Below are 27,210 nucleotides of genomic sequence, written 5' to 3' on the forward strand. Positions count from 1 at the left end.
ACTTTTAAAGAATCAAAGTTTGTGTGGATGGAATCATGTGGAACTGCAGCATATGCTGCCACTGTGAGTAATAGGATCAATATTTGTTAATGATAGAATCGCAGGTTCGATATACACTCCTGGAAATTGAAATAAGAACACCGTGAATTCATTGTCCCAGGAAGGGGAAACTTTATTGACACATTCCTGGGGTCAGATACATCACATGATCACACTGACAGAACCACAGGCACATAGACACAGGCAACAGAGCATGCACAATGTCGGCACTAGTACAGTGTATTTCCACCTTTCGCAGCAATGCAGGCTGCTATTCTCCCATGGAGACGATCGTAGAGATGCTGGATGTAGTCCTGTGGAACGGCTTGCCATGCCATTTCCACCTGGCGCCTCAGTTGGACCAGCGTTCGTGCTGGACGTGCAGACCCCGTGAGACGACACTTCATCCAGTCCCAAACATGCTCAATGGGGGACAGATCCGGAGATCTTGCTGGCCAGGGTAGTTGACTTACACCTTCTAGAGCACGTTGGGTGGCACGGGATACATGCGGACGTGCATTGTCCTGTTGGAACAGCAAGTTCCCTTGCCGGTCTAGGAATGGTAGAACGATGGGTTCGATGACGGTTGGGATGTACCGTGCACTATTCAGTGTCCCCTCGACGATCACCAGTGGTGTACGGCCAGTGTAGGAGATCGCTCCCCACACCATGATGCCGGGTGTTGGCCCTGTGTGCCTCGGTCGTATGCAGTCCTGATTGTGGCGCTCACCTGCACGGCGCCAAACACGCATACGACCATCATTGGCACCAAGGCAGAAGCGACTCTCGTCGCTGAAGACGACACGTCTCCATTCGTCCCTCCATTCACGCCTGTCACGACACCACTGGAGGCGGGCTGCACGATGTTGGGGCGTGAGCGGAAGACGGCCTAACGGTGTGCGGGACCGTAGCCCAGCTTCATGGAGACGGTTGCGAATGGTCCTCGCCGATACCCCAGGAGCAACAGTGTCCCTAATTTGCTGGGAAGTGGCGGTGCGGTCCCCTATGGCACTGCGTAGGATCCTACGGTCTTGGCGTGCATCCGTGCGTCGCTGCGGTCCGGTCCCAGGTCAACGGGCTCGTGCACCTTCCGCCGACCACTGGCGACAACATCGATGTACTGTGGAGACCTCACGCCCCACGTGTTGAGCAATTCGGCGGTACGTCCACCCGGCCTCCCGCATGCCCACTATACGCCCTCGCTCAAAGTCCGTCAACTGCACATACGGTTCACGTCCACGCTGTCGCGGCATGCTACCAGTGTTAAAGACTGCGATGGAGCTCCGTATGCCACGGCAAACTGGCTGACACTGACGGCGGCGGTGCACAAATGCTGCGCAGCTAGCGCCATTCGACGGCCAACACCGCGGTTCCTGGTGTGTCCGCTGTGCCGTGCGTGTGATCATTGCTTGTACAGCCCTCTCGCAGTGTCCGGAGCAAGTATGGTGGGTCTGACACACCGGTGTCAATGTGTTCTTTTTTCCATTTCCAGGAGTGTATTAACAAACAATGAGCCAACTACCTTCTCCCATGATTTAATTAAAAAACACTGATCCATGTATGTTTTCCCTTGATTTAATTTAAAAACATTTATTCACGTACTGTGCTCTTGCAGATCAGTTGTGTGGCAACACAGGAGCAGAGAAATATTTGACTGCTTCTTCGAACATATCGTGGGTTGCGACACTGTCCTTGGTTTGCAGGTACTAGCACAGTTCAAAAAGCGATGATTCAATCAAGGAACAATAAATTTCTGATCACTATTTACAGCAGTGTTTCATCCTTATGTGTTACTCCAAAACATGTCATCTGCTTGCTGTCTTGTTGGCTGTGTAACACAAAACAGCTGACACCTACATTTGTTCCCATCATACATTATGGCAAGTGCTGACGATGTTCCTTCACAAAACACACAAATATGCCACTAGCCTTATTCCAGACATAATGTTTCAGAGCAACATGAAATGTATCATCCTGAAATGGATTTTCATAGCAGGAATGTCTGGGTGTGTCCAAATAACTTTTTCCTTCTGCTATTTCACCTACTTTTGAAGTTAAATGTTGTGAGGAAATGGGTATTTATTTCTGTAACTGCTGCTTGAATAGCTGTCTAATACCAGTATCAGTAATTGTACGAGGGTAAGTCAATTATTATCCGTAATTTAGTTATATTTTTGTTTATTTTGGCAGTACTGTCATTTTATATTGATGACACATGCTTTGTTTATTTGTTGTTTTATCTTTGCAATTTTCAAGCTGCTAAGCTAGTTTAGTTAGCTCTGCCATGCTGTTAATCATGGCTGCTCTGCTATCTATTTGCACCAAAGAAGAGCAGTGTTCAGTGATACGTTTTTTGTGGTTGGAAGGTGTATCAGGGGCTGAAATTCATCAAAGACTTTCGGTACAGTGTTTTACCACAACGGAGTGTCTACAAATGGATTGAAAAATTCCGAAATGGTCGCACAAGTGTTACGCACAATGAAGGAGCCGGACGACCGTTTATCACCACAAATGAAGAAACTATTGAGCGTTCACATTAAATGATTGTCTTGGACAGACGATTAACTATTGATGAATTGGCACATCGTCTGCAGATTAGTCACTTTTCTACCTATGAAATCATCCACAAAAGATCGGGGTTTCATAAAGTTTGTGTGCAAGATGGGTCCCAAAACAACTCACACAGTTGCATAAACAAACATGCTTGGATATCTGCAAAAAGCATTTGGATCACTATGGTAATGATGGGAGCAACTTCTTGGACAGGATCATTACTGATGACAAAACATGGATCAATCATTATGAGCCGGAGAGTAAACGGCAGACTATGGGATGGAAACATCCAAATTCGCCGTGCAAGAAAAAGTTCAAGACCCAACCGTCTGCAGGAAAACGGATGCTTACCGTATTTTGGGACGCACAAAGTCCAGTACTGGAACATTATGGGGAAAGGCTCACAACAATAAACAGTGTATGTTACAGTGAGATGTTTACTGCCAGGCTAAAGCCTGCAATTCGAAGCAAACACTGAAGATTGCTGTCAAAAGGTGTTGTGTTGTTGCACGACAATACCCTTCAGCATACTGCTGCCCACACTGCTGAAACACTCCAGAAACTCAAATTTGAAGTACTGGATCATCCTCCATATAGTCCCGATCTTGCCCCTTCTGTACTTTGACAACTGGCAGCTGGTGAAATTGGAAACACACAGTAAACAACCCCCATTGTCCTGTGGAGTTGGCCAGGCAACCATGCCTACCACTAAGCCAACATATGACAACACCTGCAGTGATTGGAGTGCAGTGACATCATGCCACTCCCCGTCTTCAGCCACATTGAGCTTAGTATATACAGGTCAAATACCCTGCTTGCAATGTTTTTCAGGCTCTTGGCATCACTCCCCTTCTGTATCAGTTTCTACTCAATGGACAAGTTGGCGGTTCTGCCCAGATTCTCAAGTGGTCCATATTAGACAAGATTACCCATATGCAGACACCACGTCTGGAGTATGCCAAAAAACAGGTCATTTGGCATTACACTGTGGCAGACCCAAATAAGGTGAATGTTGAAGGCTGCATGTGGCAAGTTTTGCATTGGGGGACAGGGCCAGAGTTTTCTTTTGTGTGTAGGACATGGAGTGGTTGAAATCTAATCAGGATGAACTTTGGAGAATGTGTATTATTTCAGGACATAGGTTATAGCAACCACTGTAGTACTTCATTGGTGTTAGCCAGGCAATGAAAAATTTTGTATGAGAAATTATGCACTCTTTCCTTGCATTTTAGAGGAGAAAGGAGTTCCTGAGACCCTATAAGATGGTGCAGGCATTGTAAGTAAAAGTTACGTAGAAACAGAAAATTCTTCACACATTACACATTGGCATGGAAAAACTATATTCAGTGTTCTAGGAAGTGAAGCTTTACATGAAAATGAATAACAAGAATTTCTATACTGTAGCAAAGAAATAAAAAAATCTTATGACCTCCTAGAGATATGACGCAGCTTAAGATATTTAATTTGTCTTTTGAAAGGAAAGGATACTACTAGCAAAATATATCTGCAGTCCACACTTTTTATATCTGCATCAGTTATCTATCCTATTTCTTCATCCGTGATGTTACACATAGTTTCCATTCAGTTATAAATGATTTACAATTTGTTGCAGTACCAAGACTCAGAGATTCTGCAGAAATGAGTATAACGTCTCAGGTTTGTGCAGTAGATCAGCATGTCCTCTTGCCAACAGTCAGTATGCAACTGTCAGAGAAGAAAAAGGAATTGTCTATTTGTACATGAAAACAGCTGAAAGGTTTGTATTCTTTTTTAAAAATGGACTGTTAATGTGTTTATTCATGTATTGGAGCATGTTTTGTTTTCTTATAGGTCAGCATTTCCAAAAAAGACATGGGAGAAAGTGAAACTTTCAAGAAATTATGAGAAAGCAATCCATCAGATAAAAGAGAACTTGTTATACTGGCCAGGGTTCATTAGGACGAAATGTAAGCAGAGATTCACCAAAATAACACAGTATCTCATTCGTATGAGGAAACTGACTTTACGGAGACAGTAAGTATTTTTAGCCATAAAATTTTTCATTGTCATTGTTAATCCTATGGAATACAAGAAGATACACTGATGAGCCAAAACATTTTGACCACCTGCTTAGCAGGGTGTTGGAACTCGATAAGGTAGCAGATCTGCATGGCATAGATTCGATCAGGTAGGTGTCTGGAGTTATGTAGCATCAGATATGTACACTTACGGGCCATACAATTACATTAAACTCTTGATTATCCTCAGGTGAATTATTTGATTTGCAGATTATTTGTGGCCCGTTTCTCCCACTTCTTTTTTCCGCTGAAAATTTTTCTTTAACCTGTGAATGGTTGTGGTTGAGCAGTAGTAATCTTGTGTTACAATACTAGTGCAGTAAACAATGTGCTGCACGAACATTTCAAGTGCTGGACTGTATTTTGTTTCAAAGTGGTGTAAGATGATGTGAAATTGGCTTGTGGTGTACCAAATTTTCGCATATACTGTGCTGATTAAAGTAAAAGGGGCGTTCAAAAAGAAACAAGCCAGAGGCATAATTACAGATATATTGACCCTGGCTGTTGAGACACTTGTCCCACAGTGCCGCAAGGCGGTGAATAGCTTTCTCATAAAATTCCTGGGGCTACCATGTTAACCAGTTGCGCATGTACCGCTGGATGTCGTCATCCAAGGTGAATTGTTTGCCCCTCAGAGCAAGAAATGGTGTAATCACAGGGATAGAGGTCTGGACTGTATGGAGAGTGATCAAGAACCTCCCATTTGAAATTTTTGCAGGAGTGCCGTGACTGTGTTGGCCGTATGAGGCTTTGCACTGTCATGGAGCAGAATGACCCCACGGGTGAGATTGCCTGGTAATTTTGATTTGATTGCTTGGTGAAGGGTGGTCAAGGTTTGCGAGTAACGCTGGGCATTCACTGTTGTCCCATGCTGCAGGAAGTGAATCAGTGGGGTCCATCTTGGTCAAAGAACTTCATCAGTGTAACATTTACTGCACTCGTGTGGATGGCCTTACCATTTTTTTTGGTGATGTGACCCTGGATGCTTCCACTGGAGACTTTGTTGTTTTGATTCTGGTTCGAAGTGATGACACCATGACTTGGCTCAAGCCACCACTCGTGCCAGGAGCGCATTCCCTTCCTGAGCATAGCGTGGGTCATTCGACATGCCTCCTGGTGTGGTTGAAGACTGTGGGGCATCCATTGGGCGCACACTTTGCACATGTGCAGTCCTTCCTTCATGATGGTGTGAACACTTCTGATGCTCAATCTGACCACGGTGGCTATGGCTTTCAGTGTCACTTGGCGGTCCTGGGTAATGAGTGCATCCACCAGCTGGATGATGTCATCAGTAATGCAGTGCGGTGCTCCGGACCATGCATCATCAGCTAATGACACCCGTCCTTCCCTGAAGTGCTTGTGCCATGCCTTGACTCTTGCAAGGAACATTCAGTGTACGCTGTACACTTGTGACATTCGTTGATGAATGTCTGTTCCTCCTCCTCCTTCCGCTGTCAGAAAACGAACAACACCTCTTTGCTCTTCTGTTGACACCTCCATGTCACTGTTTGCATTGCAACTAGTGTTGGGTGATTGGTGCAAGCTGCTGCTAGCTCTGTATGGTCACGTGACATGCATGTGTGCCTTCTAGCGACGGGCTGTGGACTTCCATGCTCTGGTTGGAACCACACCTCGTTACACATGCCATGGTACTACCATCTTGTCACCGGTCTGCGTATTCCAGACTCCAGCTCGTTTCTTTTTCAATGCCCCATATAGATTATTGTGGATAATCTAGAGTTTACTGTACCCTAAATTGTGGGCCAGTGTTTGGTGGACTATCGGATTCAAATTAGAGATGGGCAAACTCATTCATCCTTGGGGAACTAGTTCACTGCTGATCGTTCTTTTTTGGGATCCATTCATTTTTACTCGTTCACCGTTCATTTGTCCTTGGTATATGGATCTTGTGAAAAACTGAAAACTAGTAGTGTAGGTGACTGAAGGATGAAGGGCACCGAGAGGTGGCACTTGCCTACCCCCTGGAGTTCATTCATTACAGAATTCTTATACACATTTAGAAGTAATTTCTGTGATTCTGCAGAACCTCTCATTTAGCCAACCGTAGCCTTGTGTGGCTGATTGCAGGGAAATAATATAGGGTGGCGCACGGAAAACCGGCCCCGAGTACAGACCGTTTGCCAATTACGGGCGATGTGCTGCCCGTTACGAGCAGATACAACAAACAGACAAACATGTAATAATTAAACAGTGAAGAAATAACTAGCTAATGCAAGCAACAATTGCGAAACAAAAATGACGATGTGTAGAGAGCTGGAGAAGAGAACATGAAAGTATCACGCGACGCGCATGGGCTATAGCTCATGTAGTCTTGTAAACCTGTTGGTGGCTGTTTCCCAACTTAATAGACCACAAGTGTCTCGTATAAAATTCTTCGTTTCGACTTCCACTACATAGCTATGCTACGCTGTAAACAATAATCGTTTATACCCTATATATACTTCACGTTGTCTGAGTTCGAGGGTAAGTAGAGACTTAATGGAAGCATAAAATAAAATGTGGTTTTCTCATACTTGCGTCACACACTTAGTAAAAATTAGGTTTTTACGTTGCATTATTAAAGTTAATGCAGCAATAATAATAATAATAATAATAATAATAAAAAATCCCGTGGAGGTCCGGGAAAAGAATAGGCCTCCGGTATGTTCTGCCAGTCGTACAAGGCGACGAAAAGAATGAACCACTAATAGGGCTAACCCCCCTTTTAGTGTGATTACTTGCTTCAGGACAGAACTAAAGACGCCTCGGACAAGCGCCGTCATGGTCGGGGACGGCACTTGAACCCTATGCCCGCCCACAGTGGTAATGACACTGCTAGCCAACTGGAAAATGATTTAAATCCAAATAGAGGTGTTTTGTAGGATATGCTTCCTGCAACCACCCTAGAAGGAAAACAAAAACAGAGGATGAGATGGTCAGATGAAGTTAATAGACACCTCATGTTCTGTTATTACCAAGCAACAAACCTAGGAACCGACACAACTGGATACAGATCACAAGTATACACAACATTTATTACCAGATACCCGGAATTAAACTTTTTAACAGAACGACGACTAGCTGATCAGATCCATGTAATAATAAAAAATAACAGGATACCCCAGTCAGAATTAGAAAACATCAAACAACAAGTACAGCAAATACTGGAACAAAATTTTGTGCAATTAGAAGAAGAAGAAAATACAGTAATGGACTCAAACATCCCAGAGCAAACAAACAAAGAACAACATGCATCAATTAAACAATCAGAGGAAAACGAAATCTTAAGACTGCCACTAGAACAAGCACAAATAGAACATGAAGTGACACACATGTTAGATAAAGAAGAAAAATTTCAGTTGACATACATAGAATACAAAGACACAAATACAGACATTAGACCATTCTTGCATAGACCACCAAATAACCCACAAGTCGAAACAACAATAACAACTATCAACACAATCATACACAACAAAATAAATGAAAATACAACTATGGAAGAGTTACAACTACTGGTTTATGTAGGAGCACTCACTACACTAAATATACACACTAGGCATAGATCAGAACCAACCAACACACAGAAGAAACCCACAAAACCAGCATGGCAACACAGGCTACAGATCAGAATAGAAAAACTGAGAAAAGACATCGGACAGCTAACACAATTTATAAGAAATGAAATATCAGACAAAAAACGAAAAAGGTTAGGTAAAATCTCACAACAAGAAGCAATAGAGCAATTAAATGAAAAGAAGCAGAAGTTACAAGTATTGGCCAAATGACTTACAAGATACAAAAAAAGTGAAAATAGAAGGAAACAAAACCAAACATTCAACACAAACCAAAAGAAATTTTACCAAACAATAGATAACACACACATTAAAATAGACAATCCACCAAACATAACAGACATGGAACACTTCTGGAGCAACATATGGTCAAACCCGGTACAACATAACAGGCACGCACAGTGGATACAAGCAGAAGCAGACTCATACAAGATGATACCACAAATGCCTGAAGTGATAATTTTGCAACATGAAGTCACCCGAGCAATTAATTCTACGCACAATTGGAAAGCCCCTGGAAATGAAAAAGAGCAAATTTCTGGCTAAAGAAGTTCACCTCAACACATTCACATCTAACTAAATTATTTAACAGTTACATTGCAGACCCATACACATTCCCTGATACACTTACACATGGAATAAGCTACCTGAAACCTAAAGATCAAGCAGACACAGCAAACCCAGCTAAATATCGCCCCTAACATGCCTACCAACAATCTACAAAATATTAACTTCAGTCATTACACAGAAATTAATGACACATACAACACAGAACAAAATTATAAATGAAGAACAAGAAGGCTGCTGCAAAGGAGCACGAGGATGTAAAGAGCAACTGATAATAGATACAGAGGTGACGTATCAAGCTAAAACTAAACAAAGGTCGCTACACTACGCATACATTGATTACCAAAAAGCTTTTGATAGTGTACCCCACTCATGATTACTACAGATATTGGAAATATACAAAGTAGATCCTAAATTGATACAGTTCCTAAACATAGTAATGAAAAATTGGAAAACCACACTTAATATCCAAACAAATTCAGATAATATCACATCACAGCCAATATAGATTAAGCGTGGAATATACCAAGGAGACTCATTTAAGTCCTTTCTGGTTCTGTCTTGCTCTGAACCCACTATCCAACATGCTAAATATTACAAATTATGGATATATATCTAAAAACAAAGATGATGTGACTTACCAAATGAAAGTGCTGGCAGGTCGACAGACACACAAACAAACACAAACACACACAATATTCAAGCTTTCGCAACAAACTGTTGCCTCATCAGGAAAGAGGGAAGGAGAGGGAAAGATGAAAGGATGTGGGTTTTAAGGGAGAGGGTAAGGAGTCATTCCAATCCCGGGAGCGGAAAGACTTACCTTAGGGGGAAAAAAGGACGGGTATACACTCGCACACACACACATATCCATCCACACATATACAGACCCTGTATATGTGTGGATGGATATGTGTGTGTGTGCGAGTGTATACCCGTCCTTTTTTCCCCCTAAGGTAAGTCTTTCCGCTCCCGGGATTGGAATGACTCCTTACCCTCTCCCTTAAAACCCACATCCTTTCGTCTTTCCCTCTCCTTCCCTCTTTCCTGATGAGGCAACAGTTTGTTGCGAAAGCTTGAATATTGTGTGTATGTTTGTGTTTGTTTGTGTGTCTGTCGACCTGCCAGCACTTTCATTTGGTAAGTCACATCATCTTTGTTTTTAGATATATATTTCCTATGTGGAATGTTTCCCTCTATTATAACCAAATTATGGATATAATATTACTGGAACATACCCACACAAAGTCACACATTTGCTATACATGGATGATCTAAAACTACTGGCAGCAACCAATCAACAACTCAACCAATTACTTAAGATAACAGAAGTATTCAGCAGTGATATAAATATGGCTTTTGGAACCGACAAATGTAAGAAAAATAGCACAGTCAAGGGAAAACACACTAAACAAGAAGATTACATATTGAATAACCATAGTGACTCCATAGAAGTAATGGAAAAAACAGATGCCTATAAATATCTAGGATACAGACAAAAAATAGGAATAGATAATACGAATATTAAAGAAGAACTAAAAGAAAAATATAGACAAAGACTAACAAAAATACTGAAAACAGAATTGACAGCAAGAAACAAGACAAAAGCTGTAAATACTTATGCTATACCAATATTGACCTACTCATTTGGAGTAGTGAAATGGAGTAACACAGACCTAGAAGCACTCAATACACTTACACGTTCACAATGCCACAAATATAGAATACATCACATACATTCAGCAACAGAAAGATTCACATTAAGCAGAAAGGAAGGAGGAAGGGGATTCATCGACATAAAAAACCTACATTATGGGCAGGTAGACAATTTAAGAAAATTCTTTCTAGAACGAGCAGAAACTAGCAAAATACACAAAGCAATCACTCACATAACATCAACAGATACGAAGAAAGTAAATTGGAAAAAGAAAACACTACATGGCAAGCACCCGTATCATCCCCCCCAGGGGGTCCACAACTCTTTTGTGGATATGTGCGTAGCGAGCACAGGACCTCGAGCTAATGTGGCCTTCCTTCCTTTCTGGGCTGCATACCTTCCCTTTCCACATCCTTCCCCATCCCCCCTCTTGGCCCCCCTCCCCTCACCTCCGCCTCTTTCCTTCCCTTTCTCCCCCTCTGGGAGTATGTTTTGTGCCTACGTCCGGAGACGGACGCTCGGAACTGTCACAAATTCTTTGCTTTCTCCGCTTGCAAGTCTTCGTCCTTCCTTTGTCCTTCTCTTTTCCTTACCTCTTCTCTTTGCCCTTTTCTCCGCTGCGGCGTTTGAGACATCTCTTCTTTCCTTTCCCTTTCTCTTTTTTCCTCCCTGTGCGTGTCTGAAGGCTGACCCACGCATTTCCATGCGTAGCCGGTGACGGGGTAACGCGTAATTCCCCGCCCCGGGTAGACAGGTAGGACACGTGCCGATTGGTCCCTCCGTCCGTTTCTCAGGAGGTGTGAACAATCACCTAAGGCGGGAGTGCCCTCAGAGAGGGCCCCCACAAGGAAGGAGCGCGCCATCGGAGATGCCGGTAATCATGGGGGATACTTTCGCAATGGTTTCCTCATCTTCTACTATGTCAGCTCACAAGCGTAAGTTCAATGAGTCTCAGCCACAGACAGTCCTTCCATCGTTGCCACAGTTCCTTGTTGTTTCTCGGTCTGACGAAGGTCACGACTACTCCACGGTCAACCCTTTCATTGTTCAGAAAGGTGTCGATGCAATTGCAGGTCCTGTAAAGTCTTGTTCCAGATTACGAAATGCCACCTTGTTGTTAGAAACAGTCAGTGCCCTCCAGGCACAAAAATTGCTGCGTACTTTACTGCTACACACCTTCCCTGTCCGGGTGGAACCGCACCGTACTTTAAATTCGTCACATGTGGTCGTTTATACATGCTCCCTCAACGGATGGGCTGACGAGGAAATTCAACACTACCTGTCTGACCAGGGCGTAACGGCAGTTCATAGAGTCATGAAAAGGGTTGACACGAACATCATTCCAACCCGTACTGTCTTCTTGACATTTGACAAAGTTCAACTCCCATCGAAAATCAAAGCAGGCTATGAGATAATTTCCGTTCCCCCTTACATCCCAAACCCTACGCGTTGCTATCGGTGTCAGCGGTTCAATCACACCAGCCAGTCCTGTTCCAATCCGGCCAAATGTATTACGTGTGGCAAGGATGCCCATGAGGGTGCTTGTCCACCTCCATCCCCCCGTTGCATCAACTGTATGGGTGACCACGCTGCTTTCTTCTCGAGATTGCCCCATTTTTAAAGACGAAAAGCTCATTCAGGAAATCGGAGTGAAGGAAAAGGTGTCGACCTTTGCTGCTCGAAAATTATTCGCCAGTCGACAGCCCACCGTGCCTCAGACAGGAAAATACAGCACTGTCTTTGCCTCTCCTCTGCCAACAAAGGAGGCGGCCTTGCAGACTTGTGACCTTACCTTTAGTGCCACGGTCGTCAGATCGGCCAGCGCGAAGATCGCCCGTTCAACTTCCACACTTTCGCCTGCCCACTCTATGGCTCACCCTTCATCGGGTTCTGCTAAATCTCAAGCCCAAAAGTCAGACACCAAGACTTCAAAAAAAGAGCATACTCGTGAAGATTTTTTACGTACCCCACCTTCACAACCATCGGTTCCTCCTTCATCTAAACATCATTTTTCCAGGAAGGCTAGTAAGAAACTCAGTTCCTCTCCTTCTCCACCAAGGCGTGTCTCATCTACAGCACCACCTGGCGGTAATCGCCCTCGGCCGTCTTCTGTGTCGCCGAGGCGCACTGCTGGCGGCCGATCAACCGGCCGATTGCTGGTGGCAGCAGCTGCTCCTGAACAACCTATGGATCAGGATCTTCTGCTTTCGGCTGAATGCCATTCCATGCTGTCGGTCGCAAGCTCTGAGCAGTCGCTGAGTTGACAGCAACTTGGGTCACATTCCTCCATTTTCTGTTCACCATATGTCCATTATCCACTGGAATATCCACGGCATGAGCCAATCGGGATGAATTGTCGATCCTCTTACGATCCTACTCGCCGGTCATCTTCTGTCTTCAGGAAACAAAGCTGTGTCCCCATGACCGCTTTGTTCTCCCCCATTTTCAGTCTGTCCGATTTGATCTCCCCTCTGTTGAAGGCACTCCAGCACATAGAGGACTCATGATTCTTCTCCATGATACTCTCCATTATCACCCAATCCCCTTAAACACTTCCTTCCAAGCTGTCGCTGTCCGTCTTTCCCTTTCTGGATATACCTTTTCTCTTTGTACTCTATACATTCCATCGTCCACACCAATGGCACGAGCTGATCTCCTTCATCTTCTTGGTCAGCTTCGACCCCCCTATTTGCTGTTTGGGGACTTCAATGCCCACCACCCGCTTTGGGGATCTCCACATCCTTGTCCGCGTGGCTCACTATTGCTAGACGTCTTCCACCAAGCGGATTTAGTTTGCCTCAACACTGGGGACCCTACATTTTTGTCTGCCTCCACGACAAATTTCTCTCATTTGGACCTTTTGGACAGTACTGTTTTGCTAGCTCGGTGCTTCGAATGGTTCGCCCTTGATGATACACACTCGAGTGACCACTTTGCATGTGTCCTTAGACTGCAGCCGCAACAGCCAAATATGCGCCTACGACGCTGGAAGTTTGGCCAAGCCGATTGGACACTTTTTTCGTCTCTAGCGACATTCGATGACAGTCAGTTTCCTAACGTCGACGATGAGGTCACACATATTACAGACGTTATTCTTACAGCTGCGGAACGTTCAATACCACGCACCTCCGCATTGCCCCAGCGCCCCCCAGTTCCTTGGTGAAACGCGGCATGCCGTGACGCAATACGTGAGCGGTAACGTGCTCTTCGCGTTTCCCACCAGCATCCTACTTTGGACAACTGTATCCGCTATAAGCAGTTCCGAGCGCGATGCCGTCGCATCATCCACAATAGCAAGAAGGAAATCTGGAAATTCTTTACTAGCTCATTTAACACATTCACTCCCTCCTCGGAAGTTTGGAGTCGGATTTGACGGTTCTCAGGCGCGCCTAGTTTCTCCCCAGTCTCTGGGCTCACTGTCGCGCATGATACATTAGTGGACCCCGTCGCAATTTCTAACTCATTGGGTCAACACTTTGCTGAGATTTCGAGCTCTTCAAATTACCCGCCAGCGTTTCTCCCGAAGAAACGTGCAGCGGAAGTGTGACCTCTTGCTTTCTCCTCTCAAAATCGCGAAAACTACAATACTGTTTTCTCCATGCGGGAACTCCAACATGCACTCTCTTCTTCTCGCTCCTCCTCCCCAGGACCGGATGGTATCCATATCCAAATGTTGCTGCATTTATCATACCATAGTCTGCTTTACCTCCTTCGCCTTTATAATCGAATTTGGACCGACAGTACTTTTCCCAGACGATGGCAGGAAGCTATCGTCGTTCCTGTTCCGAAACCTGGAAAGGACAAACATCTCCCCTCTAGCTATCGCCCCATTTCTCTCACGAGTAGTGTATGTAAGGTTTTGGAGCGTATGGTGAATTGCCGTTTAGCTTGGTGGCTTGAGTCCTGCAGTCTTTTAACACCTGCCCAATGCGGTTTCCGAAAGCATCGTTCTGCAGTTGACCATCTTGTTGCTCTCTCCACTTATATCGTGAACAATTTTCTCCGGAAATGCCAAATAGTAGCAATATTTTTTGATCTGGAGAGAGCATAGGATACCTGTTGGAGGACAAGCATCCTCCGCACACTGTTCTCTTAGGGCTTTTGAGGCCGGCTGCCCCTTTTTCTTCGCGAATTTATGGCAGAGCGCACATTTAGAGTGCGGGTGAACACCACTCTCTCCCGTACTTTCTCCCAAGAAAACGGGGTACCCCAGGGCTCTGTGCTGAGTGTTGTACTGTTTGCCATTGCCATAAATCCGATTATGGATTGTCTCCTTCCTGATGTCTAGGGCTCCCTCTTTGTGGACGATTTTGCGATCTACTACAGCTCTCAACAGACCAGCCTTCTTGAACGACGTCTTCAAGGATGTCTCGATCGCCTCCACTCTTGGAGCATCGAAACCGGCTTCCGTTTTTCTCCCAGTAAGACCGTTTGTGTTAATTTTTGGTGACGTAAGGAGTTTCTTCCACCCTCCTTACATCTAGGACCTGTCAACCTTCCGTTTTCGGACGTCGCTAAATTCTTGGGTCTTATGTTTCACAGAAAACTGTGCTGGTCCTCTCACGTTTCCTATCTTTCGGCTCGCTGTCTGCGATCCCTCAACACTCTCCGTGTCCTGAATGGTACCTCCTGGGGAGCGGACCGAGTGGTCCTTCTCCGCCTCTATCGCGCCTTAGTGCACTCGAAATTGGACTATGGAAGCATAGTTTACTCCTCTGCTCGGCCGTCTATTCTTCGGCGTCTCGACTCTATCCACCACTGTGGATTACGTTTAGTGTCTGGAGCTTTTAACACCAGCTCTGTGGAAAGCCTTTATGCTGCGACTGCTGAACCTCCGCTGTCCAATCGGCGAGCTGTCCTTCTGAGTCATTATGCTAGCCATCTGTCTTCCATGCCTGCTAATCCGGCCCATGACATTTTTTTCGACGCCTCCTTGTATGTAGGGTATGCAGGCCGCCCTTCCTCTCTACTACCACCGTGAGTCCACTTCCGTCAACTGCTCCATTCTCTTTCCTTCCGCTTTCCTAAAACCTTCTTGACAACTTGGGGTACAGCACTGCCTTGGCTCCGTCCCCAGATCTGCCTGCTCCGTGACCTTTGTCAATTTCCCAAGGATGGTACCCCTTCACTTGTTTATCATTGGGCATTTGCTGCTCTATGTGCACAAATGAAGGAAGCCACATTTATTTACACTGATGGCTCGAAAACATCGTTAGGTGTAGGGAGTGCCTATATTGTTGGCGACACCCCAAATCGATTTCGGCTTCCCGACCAGTGTTCAGTTTATACTGCGGAGCTTTACGCTGTTCTCCAGGCTGTCCAATACATCCGCCGCCATCAGCGGATACAGTATGTTATCTGTTCAGATTCTCTCAGCTCTCTCATCAGTCTCCAAGATCTCTACCCTGTCCACCCTCTGGTCCACCGGATTCAGGACTGCCTGCGCTTGCTCCATTTGGGGGGTGTCTCTGTGGCGTTCCTCTGGCTCCCAGGACACATTGGTATCTGTGGCAAATATAGCAGGCAAGGCTGCAGTCTCTCTTCCTCGGCCAGCTATTCGATCGATTCCCTTCGCCGATCTACGTAGCGTTTTATGTCGTCATGTTGTTCTTTTATGGCACACACATTGGTCGACACTTCCCCATAATAAATTGCGGGACTTGGAAGCTCTTCCCTGTGCTTGGACCTCTTCCTCCTGAACGCGTCGTCGGGAGGAGGTAATTTTAACTAGACTCTGGATAGGGCACTGTCTTTTTAGCCATAGACATCTTTTAAGCGGCGATCCTCCCCCACTCTGTCCCCACTGCTCTCAGCTGTGGACGGTAAGACACCTTTTAATTGAGTGCCCCTATTTTACTCCGTTACGCGCCCGTCTACAGCTGTCACCCGATATATCTTCCATTTTAGCAGATGACACGCACCCGGCCGATCGCGTTCTTGAGTTTATTAGTGCCAGTGAGATGACGTCAGTCATTTGAAGCTCTTTTTGGGGACAACCAACCCCTTTCTGTAGTGGATTTTTAAGCTTTTCTTCTCCTTTTAGTTTCTCCGACTTTTTGAGTTTTGTTCCCATTGCTGCTGCTTTCCATTTTCGTTTTTTCTCGTTTCCTAAGTCACAGACCGGACACTAATGACCATAGCAGTTTTGCACCCTAAAAAAAAAAAAAGTATCTAACACAGCTACACATCGATCAAGACGCATCCAACACATGGCTAAGAAAAGGCAATACATACAGTGAGACAGAAGGATTCATGATTGCAATACAGGATCAAACAATAAACACCAGATATTACAGCAAGCATATTATTAAAGATCCCAATACCACAACAGATAAATGCAGACTTTGCAAACAACAAATAGAAACAGTAGATCACATCTGAAGCGGATGTACAATACTAGCAAATACAGAATACCCCAGAAGACATGACAATGTAGCAAAAATAATACATCAACAGCTTGCCTTACAACATAAACTTATAAAACACGTTCCCACATACAAGTATGCACCACAAAGTGTACTGGAGAATGATGAATACAAATTATACTGGAACAGAACCATTATAACAGATAAAACAACACCACATAACAAACCTGACATCATACTCACCAATAAAAAGAAGAAATTAACACAGCTAATCGAAATATCCATATCCAATACAACAAATATACAAAAGAAAACAGGAGAAAAAATGGAAAAATACATCCAACTGGCTGAGGAAGTCAAGGACATGTGGCATCAGGATAAAGTTGACATTATACCAGTTATACTATCAACTACAGGAGTCATACCACGCAATATCCACCAGTACATCAATGCAATACAGCTACATCCAAACTTATACATACAACTACAGAAATCCGTAATTATTGATACATGTTCAATTACCCGAAAGTTCCTAAATGCAGTAAACATATACCGTACAGTTAAAAGGAAGTCACGCTTGATCAAGGTCCGCGTCACTTTCCATTTTTGACCAGACATAACGTCTGAGAAAAGAAAGAATAATAATAATAATAATTAAGTTCGCAGTAATAAAGTTTTTGGTTTGAGAGCTCCTTATGAACAAATATTTTTGAGATAATAAGTAAATACGATTTTATGTCAATCTATGTCTTTTCAAATGGAGAGGCACTGCGTTTCCTAATGAGCCAAAATGACTTTTTTTTTTCCCGAATACACGAAACTAGCAGGTAATGCAAATTGGAAACAACCAAACTTAAAAATAATCAGAGCCTTCCTAAATGTAATGTTTTGTATATGAAAGATACACAAAAATCGTTTTATATAGGTTTTCGTACACTAAAAATTAAGCAAATTATTGAAAGTTAGCGGCTAAATCAAGTCGATGAAACCAAAAAAAATGTGAATAATAAAAAATCTTTTCTTGTTATAAGTATGTCTTCTGCCATTCATAGATATAATGAAGTGAGCTGATATGCTCTTTTGTTACCTGAAAAGACGTACCTATTACATACAACGTAATTTTTATGTAATTTACGTAACTATAAAATACTTTTTGATTACCGGTCGTGGATGCTGAATAGCCAGAACCAAGTGCAAGAACAGTTTGGAACACATGTAAAACAGGCGAGCGCAGTAAACGAAACGAGTGAATTAACTAGGAGCAGTTGGCAGTGGAAATGAGACAGGTGGTCATGCGAAGAACGACGAATGCGGCTGAGGGAGACCGAGACTGAGATGAGCACGTGATCGAGGCTGGAACGAGAACTGCCGAAGTGACCGCCGCGACCGAAGTGAACTATGAACCGATAGTTCCTTGGAATTCGTTCCTCGGTCCTTTCGTTCATCTTGGTGAACCGTTCCTTTGCACCTGTTCGTTCGCAAACTACCCATCTCTAATTCAAATCAGTAAATTTGTTGGCCAAGTCATCACTGTGAGTTAACTACATTGCTCCTGCAACCACTGTAGCATGAAGGGACTCGTGATATGCAGCGCTGTTCACATAGGGTCCTGGATGATGGTGTATTTGGACATTTCCACCAACATTGTGTTTGAGAAGTATGGTTCAACCAACCAAGTGATACATTTCCATTAACGGTGGCTAAATCTCTATGATCGCATGCCCACTGCAATTTGGTTAACATGTGAAGATGTAGGTGACGTGTGCTGTGAAGTTCAATGTTCAACAATACAGTGAATAGTACTCTCAGAAACACTTGCATGTGCACCACTTTTGTACTCTGTCAGATCTGCCACAAATTGCAACCTATTGTAAATGACAGAGAAAGTAAGCCTCCAACAATCTGTGTGTTCAGTGATGGGATTTGGACATTCTACACCTTGTCACCTTAGCATTCTTTCACTATCCTTCAACTTTAATTGTCCCTGATAGTAGCATGTGACAGCCAACCAGATTTGCCATTTCAGAGATGCTCATGCTCTGGAATCAGGCCAAAACAGCATGCCCTTCGTCATAGCTGCTCAGTGTATTTCCCTGTTGGTGTCTTTTATCATCACTGGAATGATCTACCCATTTGTCTCTGCTCTGCTTATATACTTCCCGTGTCATGTGCCTATGTCACCACCATGTGGCATTCAATCTCGCAGTGGGCAATGGTCATAATGTTCTGGCTCATCAGTGTATGTAACATTGTGGTGTCTGACACTCATATTGTGCTCTTGCAACTGCACTGGAATCTCTTAATGATTTTTCAAAAATTTGTGTTGTGTGGGAACCACAATGTATTTATTTATTTTGATAGCAAATTAATTTCATATCTTTTTGAACTAAAGAATATTACTTTTTATCAGTGCTGGTGGAAAGAAATAATGTTACCTTGATGATTTAAAGGCTTCACATTTTTAACAGAGAAACCTTAAAATATCTTTTGTCATATGAGGTGATACAGTGTTTAAAGCACTGGACTCACTCTTGTTTGAGTGGGATTCATCCAGATTTAGATGGTCCATGGTTCATCTAAACTGCTTAAAACAGATGCTAGGATCTTTGAATTCCTTCCCTGTCCTTGTTCACAGACAAATATAAGTATAAGAAAGGTTGCTGTAATCTAGAGCCTGAACACTAGTGTGATGCGTCTATCTACATTAACTATCTTGTGCAAGCCTCTTCATATCTCTGCAACTATTGCAACCTAAACTCATTTGAACCTGATTACTGTAGTTGAGTCTTAGTCAGACTCTAAAAATTTTTATCCCCATCCCCAGTTTCCTCCATTAACAAATTGATGATACCATGATGCCTCAGGTGCTGTCCTATCAACTTATCACTTCTTTTAGTCAAGTTGTACCTTGAATTTCGTTTCTCCCCAGTTCAGTTCCTCTTCATTGGCTATCTGACCTACCCATCTCATCTTCAGCATTCATACTTGGCTTCCACTGTCTTTTTGTGTGAACTATTTGTATTTTTCATGTCTGTTCAATGCTACAACCAGGGTAGATACCTACAGAAGACATCTCCTAATATGTAAATTTATATTCACTGTTAACAGACTTTTTTTATAAATGATTTTGTTGCTATTGCTAGTCTGTGTTTTATATCCTCCATGCTTCAGTTACTGTCACTTATTTTGCTGCCCAAATAACAAAACTCAATTACTTCTAATACTTCACATTTCCTAATTTATTTTCCTCTACATCGCCTTGCTTAATTTGACTGCACCCCACTACTCTTGTTTACTTTTGTTGTTGTTCATCTTACAATCTTTTTTTTCAATACACTATCCATTCTGTTCAGCTAGTGTTCCAAGCCCTTTGCTGTCTCTGATGGGATTGGCAAACCTCAAAGTTGTAGTCTTTCCCTGTGAATTTGAATTCTATTTCAAGATTTTTCCTTGGTTTCCGTGATATCTTGCTTGTGCAGATTGAATAACATTGGCGTAAGCTACAACACATTGTAGATAACCATGCACTCGCTGTGCTTTATACGAGGGTGAGTCAACTGAAAACATTAATTTTTTTTTTTTAAATGTTAGTTATTGTGCAGAAGTGGTACAAGGCTGTATCACTTTTCAACTAATCTCCCCCACGCTCAATGCAAGTCCTCCAGCACTTACAAAGTGCATAAATTCCTTTAGAAAAAAATTCTTTTGGTAGACTGCGCAACCACTCACGCACTGCGTGGCATACCTCTTCATCAGAATGGAACTTCTTTCGTCCCACTGCGTCTTTGAGTGATACAGGCATATGGAAATCATTTGGGGCAAGGTCTGGTGAGTATGGTGGATGAGGAAGACACTCAAAATACAGGTCTGTGATTGTTGCAACTGTTGTATGGGCAGTGTGGGGCCTTGCATTGTCATGTTGCAAAAGGACACCTGCTGACAGCAATCCACCTTGTTTTGATTTGATTGCAGGCTGTATGATGCACTGGTGACAGTGGTCCCTCTAGACATGTAATGCTCCAAAATGACGCCTTTTTCATCCCAAAAGAGAGTCAGCGTAACCTTCCCTGCTGATGGTTCTGTTTGATACTTCTTTGGTTTTGGTGGTTAAGAATGGCGCCATTCCTTGCTTACGCTCTTCATTTCCGGTTGGTGGAAGTGAACCCAGGTTTCATCCCCAGTAACGATTCTTGCAAGGAAGCCATCACCTTCTCGTTCAAAGTGCTGAAGAAGTTCTTCACAAGCATCAACATGTCGTTCTCTCATTTCAGGAGTTAGCTGTCGTGGCACCCATCTTGCACACACTTTGTGAAACTGGAGCACATCACGCACAATGTGGAGTGCTGACCCATGACTAATCTGTAGACATGCTGCAATGTAATTCAGTGGGCGGTTTTCCTTCACTATTGCTTCAACAGCTGCAATGTTCTGTGGAGTCACAACTCATTGTGCCTGACCTGGACGAGGAGCATCTTCCACTAAAGTCATACCATTCGCGAACTTCCTACTCCATTCATAAACTTGCTGCTGTGACAAACATGCATCACTGTACTGAACCTTCATTCGTCAATGAATTTCAATAGGTTTCACACCATCACTACGCAAAAACCAAATAACAGAATGCTGTTCTTCCCTGGTGCAAGTTGCTAGTGGGGCGGTCGTCTTTATACTGATACTGTGACGGTATGTGTGCATCTGCACTATGCTGCCACCTACAGGCCATTCTGCACACAGCCTGTAGCACACTTACCAACTTACAGGATAAGGGCGTAAAATTTTGATTTGTTATTACAAATTTAAGGTTTTCATTTGACTCACCCTCGTATGAGCTCCCTTCATTATTTCAAAGAGTATATTCCTGTCAGTATTATTGAAAGCTGAAACTTCCTGGTAGATGAAAACTGTTTACCAGACTGGGCCTTGAGCTGGGAACTTCGCCTATCACAGGCAAGTGCACTACCGACTTAGCTATCCAGGCGCAACTCACAACTTGTCCTCACAGCTCTACTTCTGCCAATGCCTTTTCTTGTACCTCCCACACTTCAAAAAGTTCTCCTGCACAACAATTGGTAATGGAACTCCTGGCTGAAAGAATATTGCAGCCAGAGATGGGAACTTTTAAGTGTGAGGCCTTCTTTCCTTCTTTGCAACCCTGCAACCCTTCTTTCCATCAGTCCCTATACCAGTTCCAAACTGAACAATCCATTGCCCTCACCCACCTAATCCTTCACCTACACATGAACTCAGCCAATGAACACACCCATCAACTACTATCCTTAATAAAAGTCCTCAATCTTTCCTCTCCCACATCCACACCAGCTGTTCAGAGCATCCTCCTACAGGCCAACCGCAAATTAGAACAGCATGCCACCCTCCACCTTAAAAAACTATCCAATCTCCTGGTTTCCCACCTCCGGAAAGGCAACTCACTCACACTTCACAACCTTTCCAGCAAACCTCAACCTCCTCTCATTGCACACAAACCCAGTCTCTCCCATCTACTCAATCTCCCACTTCCAGCTCCACTCCCTCCAAAACCTCAAAATTCCAATCAACACAATCTGGAACCACAACACCCTAATTCAGTAGTTAACCTTTCCTCCAAACCTCTCTCCCAATCCGAAACCTCTGTCATATCCAAAGGCCTCACCTTCAGCCCCACTCCCAGATTCAATCAAACAGCCCTCGTCAAAGATTTACTGTTCTACACTAGTACTCTCTGCTGGAAATATCACTTTGCCACAAAGAAAAATGATCCTAATCCTACTCCTAATGATCCAACTCCCGAAGACACTATCCAAATTGAACCCTGCCTGGAACAGTTCCGTCCTCCGTCACAGCGGGACCCACCTCCCCTTCCTCAAAATCACCCCCTCCAAACCTTCCTGGAATTTCTGACTTCCAGCCTTGCCTCTCAATCCTTCATAAAAAACCTTAATCCTACTCCCAACATCACCACTGCTGAAGCCCAAGCTATCCGTGATCTGAAGGCTGACCGTTCCATCGTCATTCTTCCGGCGGACAAGGGTTCCACGACAGTGGTACTTGATCGTCGGGAGTGTGTGGCTGAGGGACTGCGTCAGCTTTCAGACAACACCGCATACAAAGTTTGCCAAGGTAATCCCATTACTGATGTCGAGGCGGAGCTTCAAGGAATCCTCAGAACCTTAGGCCCCCTACAAAACCTTTCACCTGACTCCATCAACCTCCTGACCCCACCGACACCTCGGACCCCTACCTTCTACCTTCTTCCTAAAATTCACAAACACAATCATCCCGGCCGCCCCATTGTAGCTGGTTACCAAGCCCCCACAGAATGTATCTCTGCCTACGTAGATCAACACCTTCAACCCATTACATGCAGTCTCCCATCCTTCATCAAAGACACCAACCACTTTCTCGAACGCCTGGAATCCTTACCCAGTCTGTTACCCCCGGAAACCATCCTTATAACCATTGATGCCACTTCCTTATACACAAATATTCCGCACGTTCAGGGCCTCGTTGCGATGGAGCACTTCCTTTCATGCCGATCACCTGCCACCCTACCTAAAACCTCTTTCCTCATTACCTTAGCCAGCTTCATCCTGACTCACAACTTCTTCACTTTTGAAGGCCAGACCTACCAACAATTAAAGGGGACAGCCATGGGTACCAGGATGGCCCCCTCGTACGCCAACCTATTCATGGGTCGCTTAGAGGAAGCCTTCTTGGTTACCCAGGCCTGCCAACCCAAAGTTTGGTACAGATTTATTGATGACATCTTCATGATCTGGACTCACAGTGAAGAACACCTCCAGAATTTCCTCTCCAACCTCAACTCCTTTGGTTCCATCAGATTCACCTGGTCCTACTCCAAATCCCATGCCACTTTCCTTGACGTTGACCTCCATCTGTCCAATGGCCAGCTTCACACGTCCGTCCACATCAAACCCACCAACAAGCAACAGTACCTCCATTATGACAGCTGCCACCCATTCCACATCAAACGGTCCCTTCCCTACAGCCTAGGTCTTCGTGGCAAACGAATCTGCTCCAGTCCGGAATCCCTGAACCATTACACCAACAACATGAAAACAGCTTTCTCATCCCGCAACTACCCTCCCGACCTGGTACAGAAGCAAATAACCAGAGCCACTTCCTCATCCCCTCAAACCCAGAACCTCCCACAGAAGAAACACAAAAGTGCCCCACTTGTGACAGGATACTTTCCGGGACTGGATCAGACTCTGAATGTGGCTCTCCAGCAGGGACGACTTCCTCAAATCCTGCCCTGAAATGAGATCCATCCTTCATGAAATCCTCCTCACTCCACCAAGAGTGTCTTTCTGCCGTCCACCTAACCTTCGTAACCTCTTAGTTCATCCCTATGAAATCCCCAAACCACCTTCCCTATCCTCTGGCTCCTACCCTTGTAACCGCCCCCGGTGTAAAACCTGTCCCATGCACCCTCCCACCACCACCTACTCCAGTCCTGTAACCCGGAAGGTGTACACGATCAAAGGCAGAGCCACGTGTGAAAGCACCCATGTGATTTACCAACTGACCTGCCTACACTGTGAAGCTTTGTATGTGGGAATGACCAGCAACAAACTGTCCATTCGCATGAATGGACACAGGTAGACAGTGTTTGTTGGTAATGAGGATCACCCGGTGGCTAAACATGCCTTGGTGCACGGCCAGCACATCTTGGCGCAGTGTTACACCGTCCGGGTTATCTGGATACTTCCCACTAACACCAACCTGTCAGAACTCCGGAGATGGGAACTTGCCCTTCAGTATATCCTCTCTTCTCGTTATCCGCCGGGCCTCAACCTCCGCTAATTTCAAGTTGCCGCCACTCATACCTCACCTGTCTTTCAACAACATCTTTGCCTCTTTGCTTCCGTCTCGTCTGACGTCTCTGCCCAAACTCTTTGCCTTTACAAATGTCTGCTTGTGTCTGTGTATGTGCAGATGGATATGTGTGTGTGTGCGAGTGTATACCCGTCCTTTTTTCCTCCTAAGGTAAGTCTTTCTGCTCCCGGGATTGGAATGACTCCTTACCCTCTCCCTTAAAACCCACTTCCTTTCGTCTTTCCCTCTCCTTCCCTCTTTCCTGATGAGGCAACAGTTTGTTGTGAAAGCTTGAATTTTGTGTGTATGTTTGTGTGTCTATCGACCTGCCAGCGCTTTTGTTCGGTAAGTCACCTCATATATATATATATATATATATATATATATATATATATATATATATATATGGGAAAAATATATCTAAAAACAAAGATGATGTGACTTAACAAACGAAAGCGCTGGCACGTCGATAGACGCACAAACATACACACCACACAAAATACTGGCTTCGTCAGGAAAGAGGGAAGGAGAGTGAAAGACGAAAGGATTTGGGTTTTAAGGGAGAGGGCAAGGAGTCATTCCAATCCCGGGAGCGGAAAGACTTACCTTAGGTGGAAAAAAGGACGGGTATACACTCGCGTGCGCGCGCACACACACATCCATCCACACATATACAGACACAAGCAGACATATACAGAGGCAAAGAGTTTGGGCAGAGATGTCAGTCGAGGTGGAAGTGCAGAGGCAAAGATGTTGTTGAATGACAGGTGAGGTATGAGTGGCGGCAACTTGAAATTAGCGGAGATTTAGGCCTGGTGGATAACGGGAAGAGAGGATATATTGAAGAGCAAGTTCCCATTTCCGGAGTTCGGATAGGTTGGTGTTAGTGGGAAGTATCCAGATAACCCGGACGGTGAAACACTGTGCCAAGATGTGCTGGCCGTGCCCCAAGGCATGTTTAGCCACAGGGTGATCCTCATTACCAACAAACACTGCCTACCTGTGTCCATTCATGCAAATGGACGGTTTGTTGCTGGTCATTCCCACATAGAATGCGTCACAGTGTAGGCAGGTCAGTTGGTAAATCTCGTGGGTGCTTTCACACGTGGCTCTGCATTTGATCGTGCACACCTTCCGGGTTACAGGACTGGAGTAGGTGGTGGTGGGAGGGTGCATGGGACAGGTTTTACACCGGGGGCGGTTACAAGGGTAGGAGCCAGAGGGTAGGGAAAGTGGTTTGGGGATTTCATAGGGATGAACTAACGGGTTACGAAGGTTAGGTGGACGGCGGAAAGACACTCTTGGTGGAGTGGGGAGGATTTCATGAAGGATGGATCTCATTTCAGGGCAGGATTTGAGGAAGTCGTATCCCTGCTGGAGAGCCACATTTAGAGTCTGATCCAGTCCCGGAAAGTATCCTGTCACAAGTGGGGCACTTTTGTGTTTCTTCTGTGGGAGGTTCTGGGTTTGAGAGAATGAGGAAGTGGCTCTGGTTATTTGCTTCTGTACCAGGTCGGGAGGGTAGTTGTGGGATGCGAAAGCTGTTGTCAGGTTGTTGGTGTAATGGTTCAGGGATTCCGGACTGGAGCAGATTCGTTTGCCACGAAGACCTAGGCTGTAGGGAAGGGACCGTTCGATGTGGAATGGGTGGCATCTCTCATAATGGAGGTACTGTTGCTTGTTGGTGGGTTTGATGTGGACGGACGTGTGAAGCTGGCTATTGGACAGATGGAGGTCAACGTCAAGGAAAGTGGCATGGGATTTGGAGTAGGACCAGGTGAATCTGATGGAACCAAAGGAGTTGAGGTTGGAGAGGAAATTCTGGAGTTCTTCTTCACTGTGAGTCCAGATCATGAAGATGTCATCAATAAATCTGTACCAAACTTTGGGTTGGCAGGCCTGGGTAACCAAGAAGGCTTCCTCTAAGCGACCCATGAATAGGTTGGCGTACGAGGGGGCCATCCTGGTACTCATGGCTGTTCCCTTTAATTGTTGGTATGTCTGGCCTTCAAAAGTGAAGAAGTTGTGGGTCAGGATGAAGCTGGCTAAGGTAATGAGGAAAGAGGTTTTTAGGTAGGGTGGCAGGTGATGGGCATGAAAGGAAGTGCTCCATTGCAGAGTGGCCCTGGACGTGCGGGATATTTGTGTATAAGGAAGTGGCATCAATGGTTACAAGGATGGTTTCCGGGGGTAACAGATTGGGTAAGGATTTGAGGCGTTCGAGAAAGTTTGATGAAGGATGGGAGACTGCATGTAATGGGTTGAAGGTGTTGATCTACGTAGGCGGAGATACGTTCTGTGGCGGCTTGGTAACCAGCTACAATTTTGTGTGTATGTTTGTGTTTGTTTGTGTGTCTATCGACGTGCCAGCGCTTTCGTTTGGTAAGTCACATCATCTTTTTTTATTTACGTGTGGTAATAAAAATTCATTTAGACAGAATTAAGCACATTTAAAATTACGTGAACCTTAGCAACCCTCTTATGCTGATAGATTCAAACTAACTGACTAATAACAATTATGACTTTGAAAATTATTTACATTAAGTTTTTTACGTATTTCG

The 27,210-nt window shown here is 44.5% G+C and overlaps 1 protein-coding gene across 1 annotated transcript in view; it reads left to right on the forward strand.

The window, feature by feature from the left end:
- Nucleotides 1-27,210, forward strand: part of LOC124788239 (protein MAK16 homolog) — a 69,391-nt gene that overhangs the window by 4,383 nt on the left and 37,798 nt on the right. Inside the window, exons 3-4 of the mRNA XM_047255422.1 lie at nucleotides 4,205-4,348; nucleotides 4,423-4,605. Coding sequence (XP_047111378.1) covers nucleotides 4,205-4,348; nucleotides 4,423-4,605 — 327 coding nt within the window. The remainder of the gene's footprint in view (nucleotides 1-4,204; nucleotides 4,349-4,422; nucleotides 4,606-27,210) is intronic.

The sequence above is a fragment of the Schistocerca piceifrons genome, chromosome 3, assembly GCF_021461385.2.
Source record: "Schistocerca piceifrons isolate TAMUIC-IGC-003096 chromosome 3, iqSchPice1.1, whole genome shotgun sequence".
In the NCBI taxonomy this organism is placed as follows: domain Eukaryota; kingdom Metazoa; phylum Arthropoda; class Insecta; order Orthoptera; family Acrididae; genus Schistocerca; species Schistocerca piceifrons.